The following is a 27,295-nucleotide window of genomic DNA, read 5'->3' as shown; positions in this document are numbered from 1 at the left end:
TCGTGCCCCCCACCACAAGCTTTTAAAAAAACAGAGAGACAGACAAACTGATTATTATTGGCGGACAAATGTGACATGTGACACACTTGAGCTCTGGAGCTAAGGAACTGTTGTGACACATTATCATTCTGCTGAAAGAAATTTAGTGAAAATGCATCCAAAAATACCACTTACAGAATATCACTGTTGCAAATCAAGTATTGTAATGTGCACTAATTTTGCAACCCTCTATGAATTTCTATATGTTCAAAAAGAGGAACCACGTAAGTGAAAATGAAGAAAGTGCACGGAAGAAAGAATCGTGGTTTCAGAGCTGAAGAATAAACGGACATTAAATACTGGCTCTGGCAACATAAATTTTGGGTGGCAGAACCTTCATTTGTTCATCAAATTCATTAACTAGTGCGAACATGGTATATAATATCACACAACAATATTCAGATGTGGGATTTATGAACAGCAGGTACAGGAAAACCACAAAAATGTCAGTAATAATGGTTGGTTGTTTGGTCGATTTTGTGGGAAGGGAGTAAACAGTGAGGTCATCATTCCCATCAGAATACAGAAGGATTGAGAAGGAAGTCAGCCACATCCTTTCAAAGAAACCATCCCAACATCTGTCTGAAGTGATTTACGGAAATAACAAAAAATATAAATCTGGATGACCGGATGCGGATTTGAACGGCCTTCCTCCCGACTGCACCAGCTCCCTCAATCAGTCATAATGAAATATGTACAGTACAAAGGTTGCAACTTTGAAAACAATTTTTATTTTCAACAAAACACAAAATTTTCAGTTTATAATCCAAACTCATTATATATACAACACTGTAAGTTGGAAATAGAGCAGCACATCTTATCTAAAATTTTGCCTTGCGAGTTCTGGATTAAACTGAGAATTGTACTTCTGTTTTACAGGCACTGCTATGGTTTCAGTCTTTTCTTCTTCAACAGTTTCACCTCGTAACCTAGCTAGCAGTGCTTCAGCTTTTCGTTTTTCTTCAGCCTCACGTTTCAAGCGTTCAGCTCGTAACTGCTCTAAGTTAGGCTTTTGGTCATGTTGATCTTCATCATTGCTAACTTCACTGTTCACTTCAGAGCTCTCATCACTGCTAATTCTCTTTGACTTCCGATGCTTTTTATGTTTCTTCTTCACTTTTTTGTTCTTTTTATGCTTCTTCTTTCTGTCTTTATGTTTCTTGTAAGTGTCTAAATTGTTATCTATTATGCTTGTATGAGCACTTACTTTCTTGTTAGCATCTGCTGTTTTGTTTTTCTTATTCAAATATTGTTCTTCCTTAACACCTAAATATTTCCTTATATCTCGTAAAGGATCATTAAGTAATTTGCTCTTTGTAGATACTTCTGCATCCATTCCCATTAATGGTTCTGCTTTCTTTCTGTCAGGAACTTTATCATACCACGGAATTTTCCCAGTGGCTTCAACAGTGTCCTGGCCTAGGTATGTTAAATAACCAATTTGTTTTTCATATTTCTCTTTTTCTTCTTTTATTTCACGTTCATGCTCTTCATTCTTAAGTGATGATACAATTTTGCCCTCTTCCAGATCATCAAAGAGATTGACATGTTGTGCTTTATTTGTAATTTGAATTCCACCTTCATCGGGAGACTGACCACCATCCTTTCTTGCTTTTTTGCGGAGCAAAGCAGTGCGGGCCTCTTGTTCCTGAAACAATCAGAATGATAGTCTAAAATGAGCTGTCTCTAAACCAAGACATCAACAGAAGTGTAGTAAGGTTTTATTTTTGGTATTCAATAAGAGTTAGGTGAGCTCTCTTTTTATTTAATATGTCATACTTCATATTTGTACACTAAATATGTTTGAAACTGAAGTCTTCAATAATCAATATGTTATGCCATAGAGGTTCTGAGTACAAGCGTTGTGATCTTTGGTCGTCTGTGCATTGTTGTTGACAATGTATCATTCAGTGAGAAGTAATGAGTTGGGTGTTGGTCCCACTGCTGAGTAGTCTGTAAATAGCTAGCATAACACACAGATGCAAACACAAAGGATGTTCCTTTTTGAAATATGATTTTGTAAAGACTGATTGAGAACCGTGAAGATGTTCAGGTAATGTCGTTGCTGCATTACTTGCTCGTGCGAAATTTATCATGAGTTTGAGAAAAGCAAATATTTAACACAATCTTTCTTTATTGATTTGGGTCAGTTAGTTTGACTGACTGCTGAGATGCTGGCATAGCTTGGACTCCAGAGTTATGATTCACTACTCTTTTGCCATTTCATTAACTAATTTCATGGTAGAGACATATTTTTTACAAGAAGTGATTTTTGTAAAGGTGGTTGTAATAGTTAAGGAGTCAAGTTCCTCACACAGTTCTGAATGCTAGTCTCTTTTCAATCATTCACTAAGCTGAGTTTCTTCCCCCATCTTCTCATGAAAGTTCAATTTCGTAACTATGTGTCATTACAGTGCACTGAGCAGAACAGTCACTCAAAACAAAAAGGCATGGTGTGAATAGCATAACTGCGTTTCCTAGCACTGAACTTGACAAGGTGTTTATTTAGTCGGTTTGCTGCTGTGCTGCATTTAAATATGTACCACTTTCGAGCAGTACCGAATTTCCATTGCAAGGTAGGTCATGAAAATTGGTTAGGGACAGTCAAATAATTCAAAGTCAAGTTTTGGATTTCAAAATGATTATCAGGTCCAGCTCAGTAAAGTTTAGTTCAAATCTCATTTACTTTTACAGACAATCGTATTTTTACAGTGCAGGTTTAAATATGCACCTGAGTGTCATTTAGTGTTCAGGATTTTACTTAGTTTTGGTACATAAATCTGCAGGACAATTTTCACAGAAGCATTTTGGCTAATTATTCTTTCAATGTTTGGTTTGCTATTTTATGCAGAATTTTTACTCTCTTAGATTTCATGTGTTAGAATTGCAAGTCACATACTATGATGTCACACATTATAGCACTGTCCACTGCACTGCATGATACAGAATTACAAAGGACAGTCTCTTGAGTAGCCTACACAAATTTTCGTTTTCTAGTTATTTCTGGTAAAAATTAATTGCAATACAATTACACAGTTTCAGATGGGTTCAGCAACTCATGTCACCAGAGAGAGTTTACGTAAGCATCTCCTTGCATTGGAAGTTCACATTACAACACAGACATACATCAAAGTTTAAGAATAAGAAACCAATTTACATATACAACAACAACATTATAAAACAAAACAGTTACACAGAACAGGATGTTAACAATAAAAACTGCGGTAGATGTTAGTATAAAATTGTTGAGGCTTTTGTGGGTAGGTGTTAACATACTGCCTATTGGCTTCTGTCTCAGGTTCTTCAGCCAAAGCTTCTTTGACGACTTCTCTGACAATTCACCACCATAAGTAGCTGATATTGTCAAAGTGTCCCCCTCCTTTGACAATGCAAGCCACTCATGTTGGTGAAAGGTCAGAAAATCGTCAAACAAATGTCAGCTGAAGCACCCAAGACAGAAGCCAAAAGCAATATGTCAGTAGATGTTAGCATTGGATAGACATCCTAAACTACAGTACAAAGCCTGGCAGTGGATGCACTGTGCCAATATTAACTATTCTTCATTGAAGTTCACTCACGAGGGGAAAATGACTGACTGTATGCCTTTAACATCCACCATAATCTAATAAAAGATATATGATGATAATGGTAGAATTACCGTACAACCTACTTTTGAAAGTCACTCCTCAGAGTGTGCTCAACATAATTTCCTGAGAAAAAAGTCATTTCTTTCAGTGATTCCCATTTAAGTTTCCTGAGAATTGTTTTCCTATGGGTTATATTGACCTGTCACAATCGTGGCAGCATGTGTTTGGGTTTCTTCAATGTCTTTCGTCAAGTCAACTTCATAAGGCACCAAATAGCGCAACAGTAGTATAAACCAGAGTCATGTAAGGGTTTTGCTTCATAGATGCGCCGCACTTTTGCATCATCACCCAACAAAAGCAAGTCTTCCATTTACCATTATTACTACTGATTTTATGAAGTTGTTCCAATTAATGATTTTTTTTTCACGTTTTCAGATATTTATCTCATTATAAAATTTGCAATTTTCCGAATAAAATGATACATATATCACTTATAAACTCACATGGGAAGTATTTTATTTTTTTAAATATAATCTACACTGGTTGAAAATGTTAAAATTTTTACATGCATTACTTCAACATCTAATAGAATCGGTAATTTTTTTTATACAGAAGGCTGTGGATTGCTGTGTTATAAAGGTCTTGTCCAGAAGATGATGGGCACTAGGTTGAAGAAGTTGAAACAAAGTTTGAAAGACAAGAAACTTTCTGATGGTAAAACCATAAGAGGCAGGCTGACAGACAAAATTATTGATGAACTACAGCAGTATTATGGGATGGCCAAAACAAATAATACCGAGGATTTGTTGAAAATGAAGCAGGTAGTATGGGCTACCTTCTTCCACAGACTGTCAACAGATGAAAAACCAGTACACCACCTTTGCCCTCCTGGACCTGATTCATGGTGCAATTACTGCAGTGGTGGGAGGGGGGGGGGGGGTCAGTGATGCTGTTATTGCTTTTAATGAGGGCAACATTGGTAGGGTGAAAGTGCTGCAGCATATGGGAATTAATTCTGGACAAGGTTCGCATTGATAAAGCAGAGTATGCAGCACAGTTGGCCACTAAGGAGTCCAGAGGGAGAAAAAAAAACTTGGAAAAAGATCAAGAGGATGATATACAGCATGGTGCAGGATGCTTCTGAGTGACTAAAAATAAAAAATTAAGCATACATTAAGTGAGCTACAGTCTTCTGAAACTTTAGAAACTGTTCCCGAAAATTTACATTTTCTGTTGCATTTTTCCCTAAATCTCTGAAACCACTTCAAGTGGGGAGTAATAACATACATATCCTGAGTCTACTGAACTAAAAGAAGAACATAATGTTACGTATAAAATTATTTAGGATAATATACAAAAAAGTACACAAAATTTTAACTGTGTAATTAAAAAATTATATTTCTGAAAGCAGTGGCTGAAATGCAATTATTGTAATTCAGTAGACTCAGAACATACAGTTTAATGTCCTGCAAAAGTTTCATGTCAAAGGCTCACCTGAAATACAGAGAAGCCAAGTCACTAAATTTAACATTGTCGGGATAGGGCGTTCCAACTCCCCTTAACTCTGTATTTAAACAATGTGGCATGTTGAAAAGCTTTTATTGGCTTACAAACTTACGATGTTTTCACAGTGTTTTTATAAAATTGTCACCCAAACCGCTCAATCATCACAACGAGAGTGTCATGAGAGAGCATAATTTATGCAAGACATCACTAATGGTGGCAAATCTCAACTCAAATTTTAGAGTTAACCAACCATATTACTTTCAAATAAAAATATTTTGTAAGAGCAGCAAATGCATTAAGTAAACTCTCCTCCAGTCAGGGTATCACATAGAAGAGGAGTTCGTTGTATTTGCTAGATGTTTTTGACAGGTTGTTGTGATCTACAGCCGCAATTAACATATTAAATACAACTACTTTGGAGTAGGAACTTAAGAACAGTCTTGGAAGTAATCCTGAACCAGTGAGAGCTTTGGAATGCCAGGAACAACAAGGACAGTCAATACACGCACATCTTAAGTACAACAAAGATGATGTACTATTTACTCAACAATACTGTACATTACAAAAGGTTTTCAAAATGGCGACCACCACTGTTAATATAGGCATCTTCATAGGATAGACTAGTGCATTCTACCAAGTACACCAGGCACCACACAAACCTCATCAGTTGCTAAAAGTATCCTGTGAGAAGTGTTTCTTCATACCCAGAGTCAATATCCCAGGTGTCTGACTGGAAGGGAGTTGTCACCTTGATTCCCTGATCTGATGTCTCTTGACCTTTTTTTTTTTTGGGCAGGGGGGGGAGGGGGGGGGCATATCAAAAGTCTCATGTACATGATACCAATTCCTCACCTGGATACTTGCAGTGACTGTCGAGGTCCATGCAATGCTTGGTGTGCTTGGTAAAATGCGCCAGAATTTCTGTGGAGATGTTATGCCTACACTGAACGTGGTGGTCACCATTATGAACAGTTTCGGTAACATACAACATTGCCATGTAAACAGTACATTACCTTTGCTGAACTTAACGTGTGTGTGCATTCATTGTCCTTGTATGTTCTTGACATTTCAAAGGTTTCACTGGCTCACGATTACTTCCAAGACCATAAGTTCCTATTCTGAAGTAGTTGCAGTCTGATTCCTCTATCAGCTTCTCAAATTTGTGAACACACTTTTGAATCCCACTGTATAATTGCTGATCTGGCGTATGACATAAACATTTAATTGAGGACACCTTATAGACATAGGTCAGGTAACATGTGATACAACATAGCCATCTTTGAACAGAGACCCACTAATTTGTTGAAGGATAAAATAAGGTTTAGGCAACCACAACTTTCTCGATGTAGTGACAGCTGGTAGCAACATGCACATTGGAGATCAACAAGAAGATGAATTCCATATTCATTTGACAGACTACAATGTCTGCAGAATCCACAATAGTCAGATATTATGTTTTGGGTCTATTTTATGCCAAGATAAATGAGTTTTTGTTTAATTCAAACTGCTCTATGTGTCAAACTCAGTCTTACTTCAGTGCAATATTGCCATTAAATTCCGCCAAGACAGCATTCAACTGTGTAGTGCCTAGAATTTCCATGCTTTATTTTCAGAATATACACTCCTGGAAATGGAAAAAAGAACACATTGACACCGGTGTGTCAGACCCACCATACTTGCTCCGGACACTGCGAGAGGGCTGTACAAGCAATGATCACACGCACGGCACAGCGGACACACCAGGAACCTCGGTGTTGGCCGTCGAATGGCGCTAGCTGCGCAGCATTTGTGCACCGCCGCCGTCAGTGTCAGCCAGTTTGCCGTGGCATACGGAGCTCCATCGCAGTCTTTAACACTGGTAGCATGCCGCGACAGCGTGGACGTCAACCGTATGTGCAGTTGACGGACTTTGAGCGAGGGCGTATAGTGGGCATGCGGGAGGCCGGGTGGACGTACCGCCGAATTGCTCAACACGTGGGGCATGAGGTCTCCACAGTACATCGATGTTGTCGCCAGTGGTCGGCGGAAGGTGCACGTGCCCGTCGACCTGGGACCGGACCGCAGCGACGCACGGATGCACGCCAAGACCGTAGGATCCTACGCAGTGCCGTAGGGGACCGCACCGCCACTTCCCAGCAAATTAGGGACACTGTTGCTCCTGGGGTATCAGCGAGGACCATTCGCAACCGTCTCCATGAAGCTGGGCTACGGTCCCGCACACCGTTAGGCCGTCTTCCGCTCATGCCCCAACATCGTGCAGCTCGCCTCCAGTGGTGTCGCGACAGGCGTGAATGGAGGGACGAATGGAGACGTGTCGTCTTCAGCGATGAGAGTCGCTTCTGCCTTGGTGCCAATGATGGTCGTATGCGTGTTTGGCGCCGTGCAGGTGAGCGCCACAATCAGGACTGCATATGACCGAGGCACACAGGGCCAACACCCGGCATCATGGTGTGGGGAGCGATCTCCTACACTGGCCGTACACCACTGGTGGTCGTCGAGGGGACACTGAATAGTGCACGGTACATCCAAACCGTCATCGAACCCATCGTTCTACCATTCCTAGACCGGCAAGGGAACTTGCTGTTCCAACAGGACAATGCACGTCCGCATGTATCCCGTGCCACCCAACGTGCTCTAGAAGGTGTAAGTCAACTACCCTGGCCAGCAAGATCTCCGGATCTGTCCCCCATTGAGCATGTTTGGGACTGGATGAAGCGTCGTCTCACGTGGTCTGCACGTCCAGCACGAACGCTGGTCCAACTGAGGCGCCAGATGGAAATGGCATGGCAAGCCGTTCCACAGGACTACATCCAGCATCTCTACGATCGTCTCCATGGGAGAATAGCAGCCTGCATTGCTGCGAAAGGTGGATATACACTGTACTAGTGCCGACATTGTGCATGCTCTGTTGCCTGTGTCTATGTGCCTGTGGTTCTGTCAGTGTGATCATGTGATGTATCTGACCCCAGGAATGTGTCAATAAAGTTTCCCCTTCCTGGGACAATGAATTCACGGTGTTCTTATTTCAATTTCCAGGAGTGTACTTCCTGCCTCACAGTCTACTTGCAGCAGCTGCTGGACACTCATGATAATTGTCTCACAGACAGTAGACAACTGACTCATTAGTGCTAATAAAATGTGGACTTTGATCAAAGCAGCACGGCAAAAAATAACTCAAAAACACATCTACCACTTGAACAGATCAACCAGAAGTCCTTTATTTTACATCTCAGCAGCTCAGACAATACTGTATCTGTAACAGAGTTTCTGTTGTAATATGTGAAATTTCAATAGTCTAAAAACGAAAAAAAGATGGAATTCATTAAACTCGAGAAACATATCTCATATTGGCAACTGTAAACTATCATTATGATTACCTGAAGCATATCTTATATTGGCACTTGTAAATTATCATTATTATTACCTCATTTCTACTCATTCTAACTACTGGGCAAATGTTTCCTTTCTGAATATACAAAAGTATTCTCTTCAATAAGCTACTATTTCCTTATAAATATAAAGAAAAGGATCTCCAAGTTAAATTACAGATGAACAAAAAAACCGACCTGCTACTTACAAATGGTATTGGAGGTCTTTGTATTTTAAACATTGTGCAGAGCACTAGTTTCTGGTTATGATCCAAATAAATTAAAGTGTGCCAAATTTGGAATGCATTTGACTGGCAAATCTGCCTAATGCGATCTATTACAAAATTCTATAATTTGTCTTTTATTTTCAATAACTATTTCTTATAACATTCATAAACAGTTGCCCCTGCCCCAATACCTACATGGAATATGTTTTATTAAGAGTACTGACTTTTTCAAATACTTTATATATTCCTCCACGAAAGTGCAAAGTAAGTTACTGCTGTGTCAGTTTATTAAATTATAGATGTTTTCTTGCCCACTCAACTGTATCTTATCCCTGTGAGGTGTTTTGCATTTATAATCTTCTTCCTTTCACGTGTGGAGATCTTCTTTGTGGAGCAGGCTGAAAGTTAACACCTTGGTTTACACTACCAGCTAGATAAGTGGGCCTTCCACAGAACGGTTGAACACATGGGACCTAACTGAATACTGAATCAAAAGCTTATAGGTGACAATACAGGAAAGAGCCTGAAAACAATATATAAGCAACCATAATAGGATTGAATCACACCACAATTCTTTATCAACAATGATAGCTGAGAAAACAAAGTTATCTGCCCAATACATCACCGTAATTAATATTTAAGAGGTCAATTTAAAACTAATAAAACATCTTATTCCTTCAATATTTGGCAAAATAAAAGCAACAAATAAGAAAGGTGATGCCAATATGCAGGCATTAAGTCAGATGGTCACTAGCACAATATTTTCATGACAACTATTTACCAGTATTTGGTGCTACTGATATCTTAAGAAGATATTTTGTGCTTATATATTGTCTTCAGGCTCTTTCCTGTATTGTCACCTATAAGCTTTTGATTCAGTATTCAGTTAGGTCCCATGTGTTCAACCGTTCTGTGGAAGGCCCACTTATCTAGCTGGTAGTGTGAACCAAGGTGTTAGCTTACAGCCTGCTCCACAAAGAAGATCTCCACACGTGAAAGGAAGAAGATTATAAATGCAAAACACCTCACAGGGATAAGCTACAGTTGATTGGGCAAGAAAACATCTATAACTTAACAAACTGAGACAGCAGCAACTTACTTTGCCCTTTCGTGGAGGAATATATAAAGTATTTGAAAATGTTTTAATGGAAAAGGGCCTGCAGTCAAACTGAGGCATCTTCATCAGCAGCAGAACGAGTCACAATACAGATGGCCACGCAGTTATTGTTGTGAGTTATCCCAATCTATCACAGTAGTTATGTACAGCAAAGCAATATAACTCATTTCATGAGTTTAAAGGTTCAAGCAACAGAACATGAACAATTATCCTGAAATTTATTTACATGTCAAGTTCTGTAGGACCAAATTGAGGAACAAATCTCCAAGGTCATGGAACACATCAGTACATGAAATTACAACATAAAAGTAATAACAGATAAAATAAAATGTTTATGAACCCAAAAAGAAGTCAAGCCAAAAGTTTAAGCAAACACAATCAACAATATAACATAAGAATCAGCTTAATTTTTCAAGGAACTCCTCAACTGAACAGAAGGAGTGACCCATGAGGAAACTCTTCAGTTTCGATTTGAAAGCACGTGGATTACTGCTACGATTTTTGAGTTCTTGAGATAGCTTACTGAAAATGGATGCAGCAGTGTACTGCACATCTTTCTGCGCAAGAGTTAAGGAAGTCCGATTTAAATGCAGATTGGATTTATGCCAAGTATTAAGTAAATGAAAGCTTTTTATTCTTGGGAATAAGCTGATATTGTTAACAAGAAACGACAATATTGAATATACATATATTGAGAGGCCAATGTCAAAATACTCAGACTAGCGAAAAGGGCCAAAAAGAGGTTCACAAACTTATACCACTTATTGCCCGTTTCTGAGCCAAAAATATCCTTTTAGAATGGGAAGAATAACCCAAAAAAAATATCATATGAGATAAGCGAAGGAAAATAAGTCAAGTAGACTAATTTTCGTGTCAAACAATCACTCACTTCAGATACCATTCGAATAGTAAAAATAGCAGCATTAAGATTCTGAACGTGGGCTTACCATGACAGTTTACTATCTATCTGATCAACCACAAATTTGGACTGGTCAGTTTCACTAATCATATATACATTCCGTGAAATTAAAACATCGGAGTCTTATTGTGATTTAGCGTTAGTTTATTTTCTACAAGTCACAAACTTATTTCATGAACTGCAATATTTGAAACTGAGCCAATATTGTACACAACATCCTTTGCTACCAAGCTAGCGTCATCAGCAAACAGAAATATTTTACAGTTACCCGTAATACAAGAGGACATATCATTTATATAAATTAAATAAGGAACAGGAGTGGCCGTAACAATGATCCCTGGGGCACCCCCCCCCCCCCCCCCAATTTGACCGTACCCCATTCATATCCCACTTCACAGTCATTCTCAGCACTGTGAATAATGACCTTTTGCTGTCTGTTGTTAACCCTTTGAATGTCAAGGTAAAGATGTATCGTCACCCCCTAATGATGCTAATACTGTCAGGGTGCCGATTTGTCGGTACTCTGCTTCGTCTTGTTTATCTTACAGAATCGGGCGCTAGATGATTTTGGCATGCTGATTACAGATGCTCTTTGACTCGAGCTACGTGTAGGTCGATAGCTATCGACAATTGAGCATTGTTTCAGTGAAATATTAGCGTTCAATTATTACGCTTTTGCATCGTATGTTTATTGACATCGAGTTTCGCAGTACATGTTTACATTGTGTTATTGCATTCTACGTTCTTGTTTTTGTGCAGTACAGTTATTTATCATTGTTTCTGTGTGTTTTCTTCACGTTAAGTGTTTACAATTTGTTTATTTTCTCCACTTTTTATGAAAAATGCGGCCTACACCAGGTCACAGCAAAGGACTTACCGACAAAGAAATTTGTGAACTTTTATATTTTACTAGTGATACAGAGTGTTTTAGCGAATGTAGCAACAGTTCAGAAAGTGACAGTGATGTACTTGACAATATTGTGAACGAAAGTGAAGACGAAGTGGAAGATGTACAATACACTGAAGCAATTGCGCCCGAAACACTACAGCCATTACCACATCCATTTCAAGAGCTGCCAGGGCCAAAACATATGCCACCAGCAGAATCTCCTGTGATAGAATATTTCAATATATTCTTAACTACAACGTTCCTGCAACTTATTGTAACTGAAACAAATCGTTCAGCTAAACAGTTTGTAACTAAACATGCTACATTGTCCAAACCATATAAGAAATGGAAGAATGTGACAAGTACCGAGGTAAGAGGTTTAATTGCTTGCTTATTAAATATGGGACTCAATAAAAGGCCCACAATGCTCTCATACTGGAGCACAAAACCGTCACTGGCATTTCCATGGTTTGGTAAAATGTTTTCTGCCCACCGATTTAGGCATCTTATGAAATTCTTTCATCTTGTGGATAGTGAGAAATGTCCAGCACCAGCCATCCTGATTATGTCCCATGTATCAGATACCAGCCATGGGTAGATCATGCTAATAATATATTTAGACATCATTACATACCTCATGAACAACTTAGTATTGATGAAAGTCTAGTTGCCACTAAATGTCACACTTCCCTATTACAGTATTTGCAACATGATCCTCGTGGTTCTCCGGGTCTGAGAAAACATCCAGAGAAGAAAGAGTCAAGATGCTGTGTGTGTACTAGTGAGGAAAGGAAAAGAAGGTCAAGAACTGTTTGTAAGAACTGTTTGCAATAGATGTAATAAGGGTTTGCACGGTGAATGTTTTCCTAAACACAAATGCTAAGTCATACAGTAGACACGGAAATTCTGTAATGTTCTCTTCAAATAAATGATTATTAACTTTCTGAATAATAACACAAATTTGATGTCCATCATGTCATTTTACTCACAAATGTGTGTAGATTCCATGGACTGTACTTAGCCTTCTTAAACTGAAGCACAGTGTTGGATATATGGAAACAAAGTCAAATTTATAATATCAAAAATTAAAAAAAATATTTTATCTGGGCTGTCACAATCAAATTCATTTGAAACATTATAATAATCTGTGTAAGCCATAATATTCTACATACTTTTATGGATAAGTGGTGATTTTTTCATATTTTTAAAGTGAATACTGAATGATATATGGCAGTTTAAATAGAATGTAGCAAAACAATATAAATATGCGTGACATTTTTAGCACACACCACTCCAAATCGGGTGACTGCAAAAGGGTTAAAGTAAGAGCTGAACCAATTGTTACTCTCCGTATTCCATAAGGGTCAAACTTCTGGAGCAATATTTTGTGATCAACACAATCAAATGCCTTAATTAAATCAAAAAATATGCCTAGCGTTCAAAACCATTAGTTTAACCCGCCCAGTACCTCACAGAGAAAAGAGAATATAGCATTTTCAATTGCTAAATGACTTCTAAAGCTGAACTGTATATTTGATAACAAATTATGTGATATAAAATGATCAACTATCCTTACATACACAGTCTTTTCAATAGCTTTAGCAAACACTGATGGCATAGAAATAGGTCTAAAATTATCCCTTTCTCTCTTTTTATAATGCAGCTTTACTACTGAGTATTTTAATCACTGTTCAGGAAACTGACCGTTCCTAATGAAAAAATTACAAATATGTCTAAGTATAGGGCTAACATGTGCAGCACAGTACTTTAATATTCTGCTACGTACTCCATCAAATCTATGAGAGTCCTTAGCCTTCAGTGATTTAATTATTGACTCAATCTCCTCCTTGTATGTATCACAGAGGAGTATTTCAGATATCTATCTTGGAAAGGCATTTGTCAAGAGTGTTATATGATTCCCTGGAGAAACTAAATTTTTATTTAATTCACCAGCAATGCTCAGAAAATGATTGTTAAATACTGTACATATATGTGATTTATCAGTAACAGAAATATTTTTACTACAAACTGACTTTATACCGTCGACCTTGTGCTGCTGACCAAACGCTTCCTTCACCACTTATCATAATGTTTTAATTTTATCCTCTGAACTAGCTATTCTATTTGCGCACCACATACTCTTTGCCTTCGTAATAACATTTTTAAGCACCTTACAATACTGTTTGTAATGGGCTACTGTAGCTTGATTGTGAATACTTCTAACATTTTGATATAATGCCCACTTTGTTCTACATGATATCCTTATCCCACTAGTCAGCCACCCAGGCTGTCTTTTACTGCTAGTATCCTGTCTAGAACATACTAATGGAAAGCAACTCTCAAAGAGCATGAGAAATGTGTCCAGGAAAGCATTATATCTGTCATCTATGTTATCAGCACTGTAAGCATCCTGCCACTCTTGTTCCTTGGCGAGGTTTAAAACACTCTTTATTGCCATTGGATTAACTTCCCTACATAATTTGTAATTATATGTGACTGTTGTTTGAGTAGAAAAGCCTTTTAGTGTTAAAATATGTGCATCGTGGTCTGAAAGGCCATCCACCCTTTTACTAACAAGTTGCCCATCTAGTAATGAAGAATGAATAAAAATATTGTCTATGGTTGTGCTACTGTTCCCCTGCACCCTAGTTGGAAAAAAAAATACAGTCTGTATCAGATCATATGAATTTAGGAGAGCCACCAACATGCTTTTTCTTGCACAATCATATATAAAATTTATACCGAAGTCACCACATATAACTAATGTCTGGTATTTCCTATAAAGTGAATCAAGAATCTTCTGCAGTTTGAGCAGAAATGCTCTGAAGTCAGAGTTAGGGGACCTATAAACAACAAAAATTAGAAGTTGAGTTTCACAAAATTCAACTGCCCCTGTACAACATTCAAATATTTGTTTAATGCAGTGCCATGATATGTCTATGGACTCAAATGGAATACAGTTTTTTTACATACATGGCCACTCCCCCACTCCACAAGGAACTCCTTGAAAAACAGCCAGCTAATCTGTATCCTGGTAAAGGAAGCCTCTGAACTGTCAAATTATTTAATTGATGCTCTGATATGCCAATAATTTCCTCCTACATTTTGACGAAATATGTTAATTCGTTATCTTCTTGGAAACATGATGACCTCTGAAGGTGATTCCTTAGTTAGAGGGACCTCCTTTAAGCAGGTATACCTATCACCTGACTTCAATATACAAATGACGCAACTCTAACACCAACTACAACATAAATTTTTCAGTCAGTGATCTCACCACAACCCTCTAGACAGTCACCTATAAGCTTTGCCAGCCTCCCCTTCCCATACCTATTGAGGTGCAGGCCATGCCTAGTGAAACCCAATCTCTGACACAAAAATAAGAAAACAATAATGATTCAGATTGTATTGCAATTGCAGCAACTAGTTACATACATTGGAAGAGCTTTATTTCTGCAGTAGGGAAGTTCTGGTAGAAAGCAAATACTTCAGGAGTAAAGGAGAGCACTCATCCAAAAGCAGAAGCCTTCAGTCATTGATGACTCAACACTTCTGCTTTTCAGTAAAGTGGCCTCCTTTACAGATGAAGAGCATTATTTCTTTAGACCACAACAGTTTCAAACATTTCCTGCTCATCTTTTTAGGGTCTACAGTCAATATGTACATTTTATGAGGATAGTGCACACATTGGCTGCAGTACACATGAAATGCTGGGAAACAACTTTAAGAAATAAAGACTTCAGCAGATGTGACGGATGCTGTCATTCCAATACAATTTGTAATTTTTGTACATCTACAATGGGCAAATATTATTAATAAGAGTGCATCAATAAGGTGTACCAGGATGTTGTTACACGTCTCTGTCTCCCAAGAAAAAATACTTACAGCCAATAAAGCCCTCCTCTGCCTTTCTTTTTCTTCCTCAGCAGCTTTTGCTTCATCTCTCCGGACTCTGGCTATGTTCTCTTTGGTGCGGACATGCCATCTAAATACAAAACAGTTAAAGCATACTCATGAAACAAAACAAAAAATATCGCGTATACAACACAGTATAATGATTTAGTTACTGACTGGCAACAGATCACGAGCAAACAGCCCAGTCCCATTTTCATGCTTGGTTAAGTACATAAATTCAAGGAATGGACAATTTATCTTTTTTATGCGAGTCTCCTCAAATTTTCTTTCTGTTAGGCCTATATTGTAAGTAACTCTATGCTATAGTGGAGGTGACATGAAATGAGTTTTTCCACGTTTAAAACCCAACTTAGTATCTCTCTGAGAGACAGAATCTCTCCGAGAACACTATTTTTCTCTATTAATAATGTGCAGGAAGTTCTGGTTGAAAATTATGAGGGATGGGGCTTGGCTAGCTTTTGGAATGTACGTCATTTCTCTAGCTGTAGGAAAAACATGCACACAAACCCACACACACACACACACTCGCTCACATGTGCATATGTACTCCCTACATTGTGCTCAATCAACTGACAGCTCCACAGGAGTATGATCCCTGTGGCAGGGGATTGGGAGTGGCCACTCCCACAGAGATCATAAATGGTGGAACACCCATATGCAAGACCTGCACAATTCACTCACCCAGTACCACCTACTCCAATCCCGTCACAGGCTTATCCTGCACCATCAGAGGCAGGGCCACTTGTGAAAGCAACCATGTTACATACCAGCCCTGCTGTAACCACTGCACAGTGTTTTACATTGGTATGACAACCAAGCAGCTGTCGAATAGAATTAATGGCCATCACCAAACTGTTGCCAAAAACAAGGTGGACCACCCAATGGTAAAACGTGCAGCAGAGCACATGTGAGATTTCAATGCCTGCTTCACAACCCACGCCATCTGGATCATCCCCACCACCACCAGCTTTTCTGAGGTGCGCAGATGGAAGCTATCCTTACAGCACCTTCACTCCCATAACCCTCCTGGCCTAAATCTAAGGTGCCCCCCCCCCCAAATAGAGTTTTGTGTGTGTGTGTGTGTGTGTGTGTGTGTGTGTGTGTGTGGGTATCACCCCTGCCCCAGTACCCCCACCCAATTTGTGTCCCTACATCAGCTACTTGTGTGCTGTTATATAATGCCCAAGTCTACATGCTTGCCCTCAACTCCTTCCCTGCCTCCTGCCTCACTCCATCCCTCTCACCCCATCCCATATACTCACCATGGGCCAATAAAGACCTGGCAGTTGACTGATCTCAGTGTAGGGAGCCAAGCATGTGATGTGAGTGAATGTGCATTTGTGTGCACATTTTTCTATCTAGAAAAAGAAAGTGCTTTCCAAATGCTAGCCAAGCTCCATACCCTTTGTGTGCCTATCGATGATGCAGTCCTTCTGCCTTTCGGTGAGTCATCTTAATATTCCAAAATAATTCATAATTTTTTCTACTTAATACCATGCTACAACTTCATTTCTTTTTTCTTTGTTTAGGTTTCCCTTAGCTCCAGTATTTCTACTAGTGCCTGTCGGTCGGTCTACTGTTCTGTACGTGCTCATCCATTTCTTTTAGTTCTTTCATGTTGAAATACTTTCACAGTTTGTTCACTGTTCTTAAGTGTACTTATTTTCAACACTCAGAATTTGAGATTCAAAACTTTTCTAGTCGTTTCGTAACTCCCTTATCTCACACCATAATGGTTCTTTTCTTTCAGAAGAGTTATTCACATCTTTTGTTATATGTGAGTGTAAGTTTCCACAGTTGCTGTCAGCTTCAATGAAACTTTTCTATGTACACTACCACATCATTATGTTACAATACTCAGCAATCTTTGGCAATTATTGCAAGTGGTGTTCATCAGGGAGATGTATTTATTACAACAATGTGCCACGAACATTATATAACTCAGTTTCTGTTTAGATGAAAGGAGTGAAGAGGAGGGAATTGATGACCTTTATTCATAACAAATTTTATTGACTGATATTGTTGAATGTGGAGCATACCAAGGCAAGACTAAAACATTTGGGTAAATCCATGAACTAGCCACAGTCACACTCCTACAAGAGGAATACAATAAACATTATGACTGAGATTTCGAAAAAACCTGCCAATATGAATTAGGATGATGGATACATGCTTGTGTCATCTTGGCTGGTTGTGGTAGCTGGCCCACAGTGTTTACGAGGCTGACCTATTAAAAATGGTTATAAATGTAGTGGGAATAGGCACACACCTCACTGTGTTGCCTTAGCTGTTTTCATGCATAACAGGAGTGGTACTTATTATGTCACTTCTGTGGTTTTTACCTGCTCCTCATTCAGCAATATCACACAACCCTGAAGGAAATCATTCACAACAGTGTCCAAAACATCGGTGAATATCACAAACTGATGCCATGGTCACATAATCACATAAATTTTACTGAATTTGTTTGGTTAAACTGTTTTCATTAATTCTGTACAGGGGTCTGACATGTCTAGCTCATTATTTTTATTATTGAAAACTATTGTCTTTTCAGTTTATATGTGAGTGAATTACCAACAACATCAACTTATGAACAAAAAAACACTAAAGAACTAAATATGCTGAAAAGCAGTAAGCAGTCAATTAATAGATAAAAGTCAGAAAAGTAAATAAATACACACATCAAAAAAAGTTTTGCATCACCTCAGTTCCAAGAGTTCCGGAACCTGTACAGAAAATTGGAATAGAGATCAACATAAACATTATTCCTGTCTTTTGCTCATGAAAACCACACATTGCACATTGTGCCACCATACAGCGAGACTTTCAGAAGTGGTGGTCTAGATTGCTTTACACACCGGTACCTCTGATACCCAGTAGCACGTCCTCTTGCATTGATGCATTCCTGTATTCATTGTGGCATACTATTCACAAGTTCATCAAGGCACTGTTGGTACAGGTTGTCCCACTCCCCAAAGGCGATTCAGCGTACATCCCTCAGAGTGGTTGGTGGGTCACATCGTCCAAAAACAGCCCTTTTCTGTCTATCGCAGGCATGTTTGAAAGGGTTCATTGCTGGAGAACATGCTGGCCACTCTAGTCGAGTGATGTCGTTATCTTGAAGGAAGTCTTCCACAAGATGTTTACGATGGGGACACGAATTGTCGTCCATGAAGACGAATGCCTCACTAATATGCTGCTGATATGGTTGCACTATCGGTCGGCGGATGGCATTCACATATTGTACAGCCATTACGGTGCCTTCCATGACCACCAGCGGTGTACGTCGGTCCCAGATAATGCTACCCCAAAACAGCAGGGAATGTCCACCTTGCTGGACAGTGTGCCTAAGGCGTTCAGCCTGACCAGGTTGCCTCCAAACATGTGTCCGACGATTGTCTGGTTGAAGGCATATGCGAAACTCACTGGTGAAAAGAACGTGATGCCAATCCTGAGCAGTCCATTTGGCACGCTGTTGGGCCCATCTGTACTGCACTGCACGGTGTTGTAGTTGCAAAGATGGACCTCACCATGGACATCGGGAGTGAAGTAACACATCATGCAGCCTATTGTGCACAGTCTGAGTCGTAACACAATGTCCTGTGGCTGCACAAAAAGCATTATTCAACATGGTGGTGTTGCTTTCAGGATTCCTCCGAGCCATAATCCGTAGGTAGCAGTCATCCACTGCAGTAGTAGACCTTGGGCGGCCTGAGTGAGGCATGTCATCGACAGTTCCTGCCTTGCTTTAGCTCACTCTGAGACGCCTGGACACTTCCCTTGTTGAGAGCCCTTCCTGGCACAAAGTAACAATGAGGACGCGACCGAACCGCGGTACTGACCGTCTGGGCGTGGTTAACTACAGACAACACAAGCCGTGTACCTCCTTCCTGGTGGAATGACTGGAACTGATCAGCTGTCAGACCCCCTCCGTCTAGTAGGTGCTGCTCATGCATAGTTGTTTACATCTTTGGGGGGGGGGGGGGGGGGGGGGTTAGTGACATCTCTGAACAGTCAAAGGGACTGTGTCTGTGATACAATATCCACAGTGAACATACATATTCAGGAGTTCTGGGAACCAGGGTGATGCAAAACTTTTTCTGATGTGTGTAATTTATCAACAGAAGTGTCTCACTTTCATTGTTTCTCACTACCAGAGTGTTCAGTAACCTATGTGCACTTTATGCCATATGCCATCACAGCTGTGGAAACTTTTATACTATCCATCCATCAAAGGACATCATGGTCCAGCAATTAGGTTGTACTTAAAATACTCTCAAATGTTGCAGGTACCATATGAAGCAACAGTTTCAATTCTTCTCAAATTTTACTGCATGTTGTGAGTTACGTATAATACTAGAACAAGTCTTGAACACTCAGATACAGGATTTGTAAGCTTAACTCCTGACAGTCAATTTACACTAATGTACACTTAAGTATGAAAGTAACTTTTGTATGATGTGTCACTGCCAAGTAATGCAGTTCAATGATACTTTGACAATGATACATAGAAAGAACTGCTACAGTATAGTACAGTGTCACAATAACATTAAATTGTGTGTGTACCGTGTTCGAAGATTTGGAGGTTAGTAAGCCCATGAAACACTATGCCTCCCCACACCTCAACACCTGGATTTCCAAAACGGCCATATTCGACAATGCTGGATGTACACTCATATGGCTAGAGGTGAGAAAACGTAATGCACACTTTGGTGGTTCAGGTGTTGTGTGGAGAGGTATAATGTTATATGGGTGTACTGACCTCCAAATCTTTGAACACAGTACACCCACCAGTCAACAATATTGTGACACTGAACTCTTCTCCCGTGTGTATGTTTTTGGGGGTGCATTTGGCCCTGAATTCATTTTTATGAATGAAGATGCGTGACTGCATCGAACGGTGCATGTGGATGAGCTCATGGAATGAGAGTATATCCGGCAAGTATACTGTCCCACTGGTTTCCCCAGCTTAATGTTCAGGGAAATGTACTGCAGCAATTCCACATGCACAATGACCTTCCACCAGTTGCCAACCATGCTCATGAAGGAATGGAACACCCTACCATAAGAACTCCTTACTAACCTTGTGGCCAGCATCGCAGCACCTTACAGAACATGCACTGCCATGTTCGGTGCTCACAAATCCTATTACAAACACTTTCCCACCTACTGTTAAGTCCAAAGGACTATCATTACTCATGGTGACTCAGTGTAATTATTGTCTTTGAATAAAAGTGTCATTTTATCACCTCATTGTGTATTTCTTTCTGTTACCTTCTGTGCTATGCTGTAGCACTTCTTTCTCTGTATGGTCAAAGTTTCATTGAGCAGTTACTTGATAGCGACACATCATGCAAAAGTTATTTTCATCCTTAAGTTTTGCACACCTGTTTATATGTAAGTATACATACATACAAAACAAACTGCAGGATTGGAAAAATTCAGAATGCTGATCCTTTCCTTTTTCCTAAAATTCTTAGTAAACTTTGGATGAGAGATCATTTCATGGGACAAAAGGCATTACATCCAATTCCACCTGTCTGCTTTGACCCGTGACATCATCAATATGGCAGAAACCGCTACTTTCAGTGTATCCAATATGGTGACTATGATGTCGCTACATACACATGCCAACAAATGCAAAAACCCATCAATAACAGAATAACTCCAAAAATAAAATGAAACTAAGGGGACAACACAGGAAATGGGGGTTTATGGTGGGGACAAGCTAAATATAGAACAATATAAAAACACCAACTACTCCAAAAACAAACACTACACAAAAAAATAATACTACAGCATTCCAATACACCAACAAAAACCACAGGAATCGATGACTTCCTTTGGCCTGCATAGCTTAACCACAACGATCGATATCGAAAAACCAAAACCTACAATTATGAAAAATAGAACCAAAACCCCAAAACCCCAACACCTCAAAAACCCAACAATCAGACAGCACTACATCAATTAACACACATCAAATCTACCATAAATACAAAAAATGTCACAATTCCTATGGAATAAACCTAAAATAAAAAATACTTACCACAAACAGAATCCCGCAACACAATCTAGATAGGCCACTTCAAACACACGTGCATATACATACCCAAATGCATGGACACAAAGAAACACAAACAAAAAAAAACCTCCTAAATCAACCACAACCTACCACCAATAAACCAACCCCAAACACCCACATCACACTACCCCCCCCCCCCCCCGCCCCCAAAAAAAACCTCCAACAAACAAAAAACACAGAGTAAACCACAATCAATCACAGCTTACAAATAAAAAAAAACTGCAACTTGGCAAGCCCTCTACAACATAATCATAAAACAATCCCCCCTCCTCATCCATGCACAACCTGCCCCATTAAATCACCAACCAATACGCGCCCCCCCCCACCCCCTCAACCCACCACCCTAAAAAAAAAGTACAATAATCCCCATGGACGCTCTTCTGGCAGCAATACTCATCTAAATGACATTGCAGGTTGGAAGAGCAAATCTTCCCCCTCTCTATGACTTATTTAATCATCCTCCCCCAAAAACCCCTCTATTATATTAGTGCGCACCCCAGTTTCATAATTTTTATACTCAAGCCTGTGATTAACAATTAAATGCTCATAACGCCTCTTCCCCAAACCCATATATGACAAAAATGCATCTGAAACTAAAGTACTCCCCTCCTCAATATATTCTTCAATCAAACCCACCAATTCCTTCTTAGTACAGCCCTCCACACCCCAAGAAACACAATCAGCACACCCACCCCCTGAAATCACAGCCCCCCCCCCCCCCCACTCACAAACCATCTCGAAATCTACTACTCCCATACTTCCTCTTACTAAACTGAGATTCATTGATCTTAACAACCACTCCAGGCCCACGCAACTTACCCCCATACTCGGAACAAACCCCTCAACAAAAAGAAAACCAATCTAACACCCTTCTCTCATGCACAGGAGTCTCATGCGCACAAAAATTGACAAAAGACCTATAACAAAAATAATAAGTCAACAAAACAATCTTTCTCATGGCCAACCTAGATTTCTCAAACCAGGTACTGCGTCTACGCGACTGCCAGATGTTATCCCACAGATACAGGCAATTATATGCTTCCCTGGTCCAAGGTGCCGAAACTCTCGTCAGCCTCTTATTATCACCAAAAGTGATGCACCTGACATACTCTGCAACCAGCCCCAATAGCTGCAAGAACTTAATAACTGACAGCATATCCTTACCCATCTCAGCATACAATGAAGCACCATTAAATTTCATGGTCATATTCATACATACCAATAGAAACCATACAGTGACTTAAATTTCTTACAACACAACAAACACCAAACCAATAAAACCTAACAAAAGCACCAAACACACAAACATACAAAAACCTTAGTAACTCACAGAAAACACTTCCAATCTACATTAGGCCACCAGCTATAAACACTCAGAGCTACGTGGCAACTGTAAAAACTGTACCTCAAATGAACCCAATACAATGTTACACTCAGCACACACATTATCACAGGGCATCATGAAACACAACATCTACAAATACAACCAACTCAAAAACTCCACGCCGTAATGACGCCACACACCACAAAGCAGATGGGAGGAATCAGTTGCTTCCAAATCAACTCATTCACATTGTTCCAGAATTCGAACAAAGTTAGTATGTTAGGTGTCACTGCCCTTTTGGTGTGGCCACCACCATACATTCTCAGGATACGCAAAACTTTCATTAACTATACTGAATTTCACATTTAAAGTATTCTAATGTGAAATTTTAATACCAGTAAGCCTGTCTTATGCATCCTGGGCTTACAAGCCCCCTCCTTGACATGTCTGCTCCATAACTACCTATGGTGGATCTTCATCATTTGGTAGTACAACAGTTTTTAAAGTAGCTTTGAAACAAGAGTTCAGAGGGCAGATTATAATGTGTTTTCACCTCTTTAAATAGCTATATGATATAACTAAAAATGTGACACTTCATTCACTTTACGTAGTGGACATTTCCACTCATATGCCAAGTAAAAGCAATTGACTTGAAGGGAATTGAGTAACAAACCACCCCATCATACCAAAACAGTGTGTGTGTGGTTCTTAAGAATCATTAGATAAAATGTACTAGGCTTACAGAGTAAATGGATACCTTACAGTATGAACATTAAAAAGACTATTTAAATATTCTCGATTCTCGTATGTTAAATGTTTGTTTGACAATGCTTCCATGCCGTCATCACACAACATGCCACTCCATCATTTTATAAAAGGTTTCTCAGCATGATCATAAAATTGCTAATTGACTTGTGCAGCATCATGCTTTCTGTATTACACATCATGTCATTAAAATGACCGATAAAGATAAAAAGTCAGAAAACACCTTATGACTACTAAAATATGATGATTATTACTGTCCTCAATAAGCAGTATTAAGAAGATGAAATGTAACCCCACGAACATAAAGAATATAAAGGAATGAGAATATGGAAATGTGAACCTATATGTTAAAATTTTAATTTATGATGGAGTGATACATCAGGTGCTGTATGAAAACAAGTATCAAAGGGCAGCACACTCACTAGGTAGGCAGATATGACTTGAAAGATACAAGAAACTGCAGAGATTTCACAAAGGAATGTATACTGAACAGTAAATATACAACAATGGAAAAGGGAAAATACTGTAACCAATTTGTGGGTTGTCAACCACATAAAAATAAAATACTGTATGGAACTAGCTGCTCCACAAAATGTTAATCCCTTCTCCTTTTCCATCCAGTATTATGGTAAACTCTGTGATAACACAAAACTTCAAAATATCTTGAGCATTGCTCAATCACCAGAAGACTGCTTGACAGCTGTCCGAAAGGCATAAGTGCCAAGGCATGCTTTCAGCTGGATATGAATAACATTCTATTAAAATATGCTGTACAGAAAATAAAATAATTGCTGTGCATCTGTGAATTGCCTCATCAAAGGCACATGTTGAATGAGAGGATCACATTTTACTGCAGACTGAACAATCACTAATTGCATTGTGATTAGGCACCTAACTGGTTGGATGGTCATTTTGAAGCACTCAAAAGTGAAGTAATCCTTGTTGAGATACCTAAAATAATTACATACCTGAAAGCAGTGAAGAATATGATAAACCCCACCAACTTTGACCTGTGATGCTTTGAACCAATATTATGACTGTCACATGAAATGAAGCTTATTTCAACAATCAAAGCTGATCCCTGCAGGAAAACTTTTTTTTTTCAATTTTTTTGAGTGATGTTCTGGTTAATAATATCTTCAAACACACAAAAGTTTTAAAAATATCAGAGTTTTGAGGAAATAAAGGGTTCATCACAGAAGTTAGCGTGACTACGGAATGCACAATGTTTACGCAAAATTTATAACACATTTGTTGGCTTCACCAACTCATAACCTAGTCTTCACCTTTCAACATACCCTAGACCTCGGTCTACACTATCGGTTGGTCTGTCACCATGAAGTACTTTAAAAATAGTACTGATTGTGTTATCATTGGCCAAAGCAGAACAGCGGTTTATAATCTTCATCTGAACCCCTACATGACCTCTACGCTCAATCGTTCCACAACATTTCGACAAAAATTGTGAAAATGTCATACGGATTATGAAACTGGCTATTTAGTCACACACAATAATTCCATTATCATATTTGTCCAGATAAAAGATTAAACGCTGGCAGCAACATACACTGTGCGAAATGTGAGCACACGATCATATATATCTGTGCAGTATTTCTTTTTCGTAAATATGGATAATGTTATGCATTAGAACAGGTTCCTGATCACTACTGCAACTAAATTCGCTATAGAAATTAGTATACAGAGAGAAAACTTCTAATGAACAACGAGGACACCAATAAACACCACCCACCTTTTCTTCGGAAGAATATTCATTGTTCCACTATGAAGCAATAATAATTCCTAAGGCAATGTTGATTCTTGGAGAATCACTTATCCTTCCTTTCGTTACATATATTGCACAATTATTAAATTTTAGCCGTCAATTGTTAAACTACAATCGCTGATGACTCATTATTTTGAGTGTCCTGTTTCAGTACTGGATACTACAGCTCTTCGCCACTGACAAGTCGCCACAATATTTACAACCAAAGCTGCAAAACACAAACGCGTTTGTTTACGAGTGTTATAGAATCTCTGAATGTTCTATCGATAGGTTAGAGTGATCACCAGTGATCTCTATGCTAACATGGAGATCACTGGTGATCCTTCGACCATAGATACTAGGATCGAAGTGGTGATCACACTTGTTGGTGATCACTGCCATAGAATAGAAACATATCTGAAGTGTACATTAAGTTCTGCTAACTTTGTCAACATTAGCTCGAATTGTCTCGTGATCTCGGGAGGGCGCTGTTCGTTTAACGCCAATTCACACCAGCCGCTACGCTACGTCTCGTCACTTCAAAACAGTCCACAGTATATATCAAATGGCGGCATTCACATAGGTCGTCAACGAACCGTCAAGCCAGACCATATCTCTCTCGTCTGTTACAGTGCCAGACGCTACGTTTGTTTTGTTTGCAGATGATACAAGCATTGCAATAAATAGAAAGTCAAGTACAGATTTAGAAATAGCTGCTAATCAATTTTTCATTGGCACTAAACTTTGCAAAGACCCACTATAGTTCTGTAAGAGATTTCATTCCAGCATGTGTGTAACACATGAAGGTATGCAGATAGAAAGGGTTCACAGATTATACTTCTGGGATTGCAACTCGATAATAAATTCAGCGAGGAGGGGCATACGACTGAATCCTGAAGTGCCTAAACAAGCCCGTATTTGCAATGCGAATGATGTCTGATGAAGGAGAAATAAACATAAAAAACTTGTATACTTTGCTTACTTTAATTCTTTTATATCATATAGGATCATATCTTGGCGTAACTCGCCGAACCGAGCATAAGTTTTTAGAGTGCGAAAGCATGTAATAAGACTCATTTGCGGTGTAAATTCAAGAACGTCATGTAGAAACCTGTTCGAGGAACTGGGCATTCTAACCACTGCTTTTCAGTATATTTATTCCTTAGTGAAATTTGTTGCAAATAATAGCTCTCTATTTCCTGCCAATAGCTCAATACAGAATATCAATCCTAGGATAAGAACAATCTACATAAAAATATAAAATCGCCTACCTTTCTCCAACAAGGGGTTCAGTATTCAGGGACATGTATTCTCAATAAACAGCTAGCAACCATCAGTAACTTGGTTTCAGATAAAGCACAGTTTAAGCAGGGTTTGTAAGACTTTTTGGTAGGAACTCCTTCCACTCTATAGGTCGTGTTAGGCTTGCTTAAGTAAAAATATCTTTTAGATTTCAGTTTTGACAGCACTTAATCACAACCCTCAAGATTAGGTATTTTGTGTATGATAAATTTATTGAAAGTGCATAACTATGTTTTATTCTGATAGTGTATTGATTCTGTAAATATTAGAAATTCCAGTTTACTATAATATATTCCCAGAATCTTGACAACCTCCTGGCAAATGATCAGAGAAGTGTGAGCATTATATTCAGATGTTCTATGTTTTTAAGTTATTCTTCCTGACATGTACCTCACCCATGAGAATCATCTCATTTATTAGTCTATGGAACGAAAACTGCATGTAATTTAATCTGACCTAATCGATCAAGAACATATATTGTGAAGTTTGC

The 27,295-nt window shown here is 39.0% G+C and overlaps 1 protein-coding gene across 1 annotated transcript; it reads right to left on the bottom strand.

The window, feature by feature from the left end:
• Positions 1–747: 747 nt before the first annotated feature.
• Positions 748–25,836, bottom strand: LOC126473252 (leukocyte receptor cluster member 1 homolog). Its single transcript, XM_050100179.1, has 3 exons — positions 25,492–25,836; positions 15,538–15,637; positions 748–1,687 (listed from the first exon to the last, which is right to left on the bottom strand). The coding sequence occupies exons 1-3, from the start codon at positions 25,512–25,514 to the stop codon at positions 857–859; spliced, it is 954 nt and encodes a 317-aa protein (XP_049956136.1). The 5' UTR covers positions 25,515–25,836; the 3' UTR covers positions 748–856.
• Positions 25,837–27,295: the final 1,459 nt, after the last annotated feature.

This window comes from Schistocerca serialis, chromosome 4, assembly GCF_023864345.2.
Source record: "Schistocerca serialis cubense isolate TAMUIC-IGC-003099 chromosome 4, iqSchSeri2.2, whole genome shotgun sequence".
In the NCBI taxonomy this organism is placed as follows: Eukaryota; Metazoa; Arthropoda; class Insecta; order Orthoptera; family Acrididae; genus Schistocerca; species Schistocerca serialis.
The sequence above is the reverse complement of the archived record's forward strand: the minus strand, read 5'-3'. Positions and strand labels throughout refer to the sequence as shown.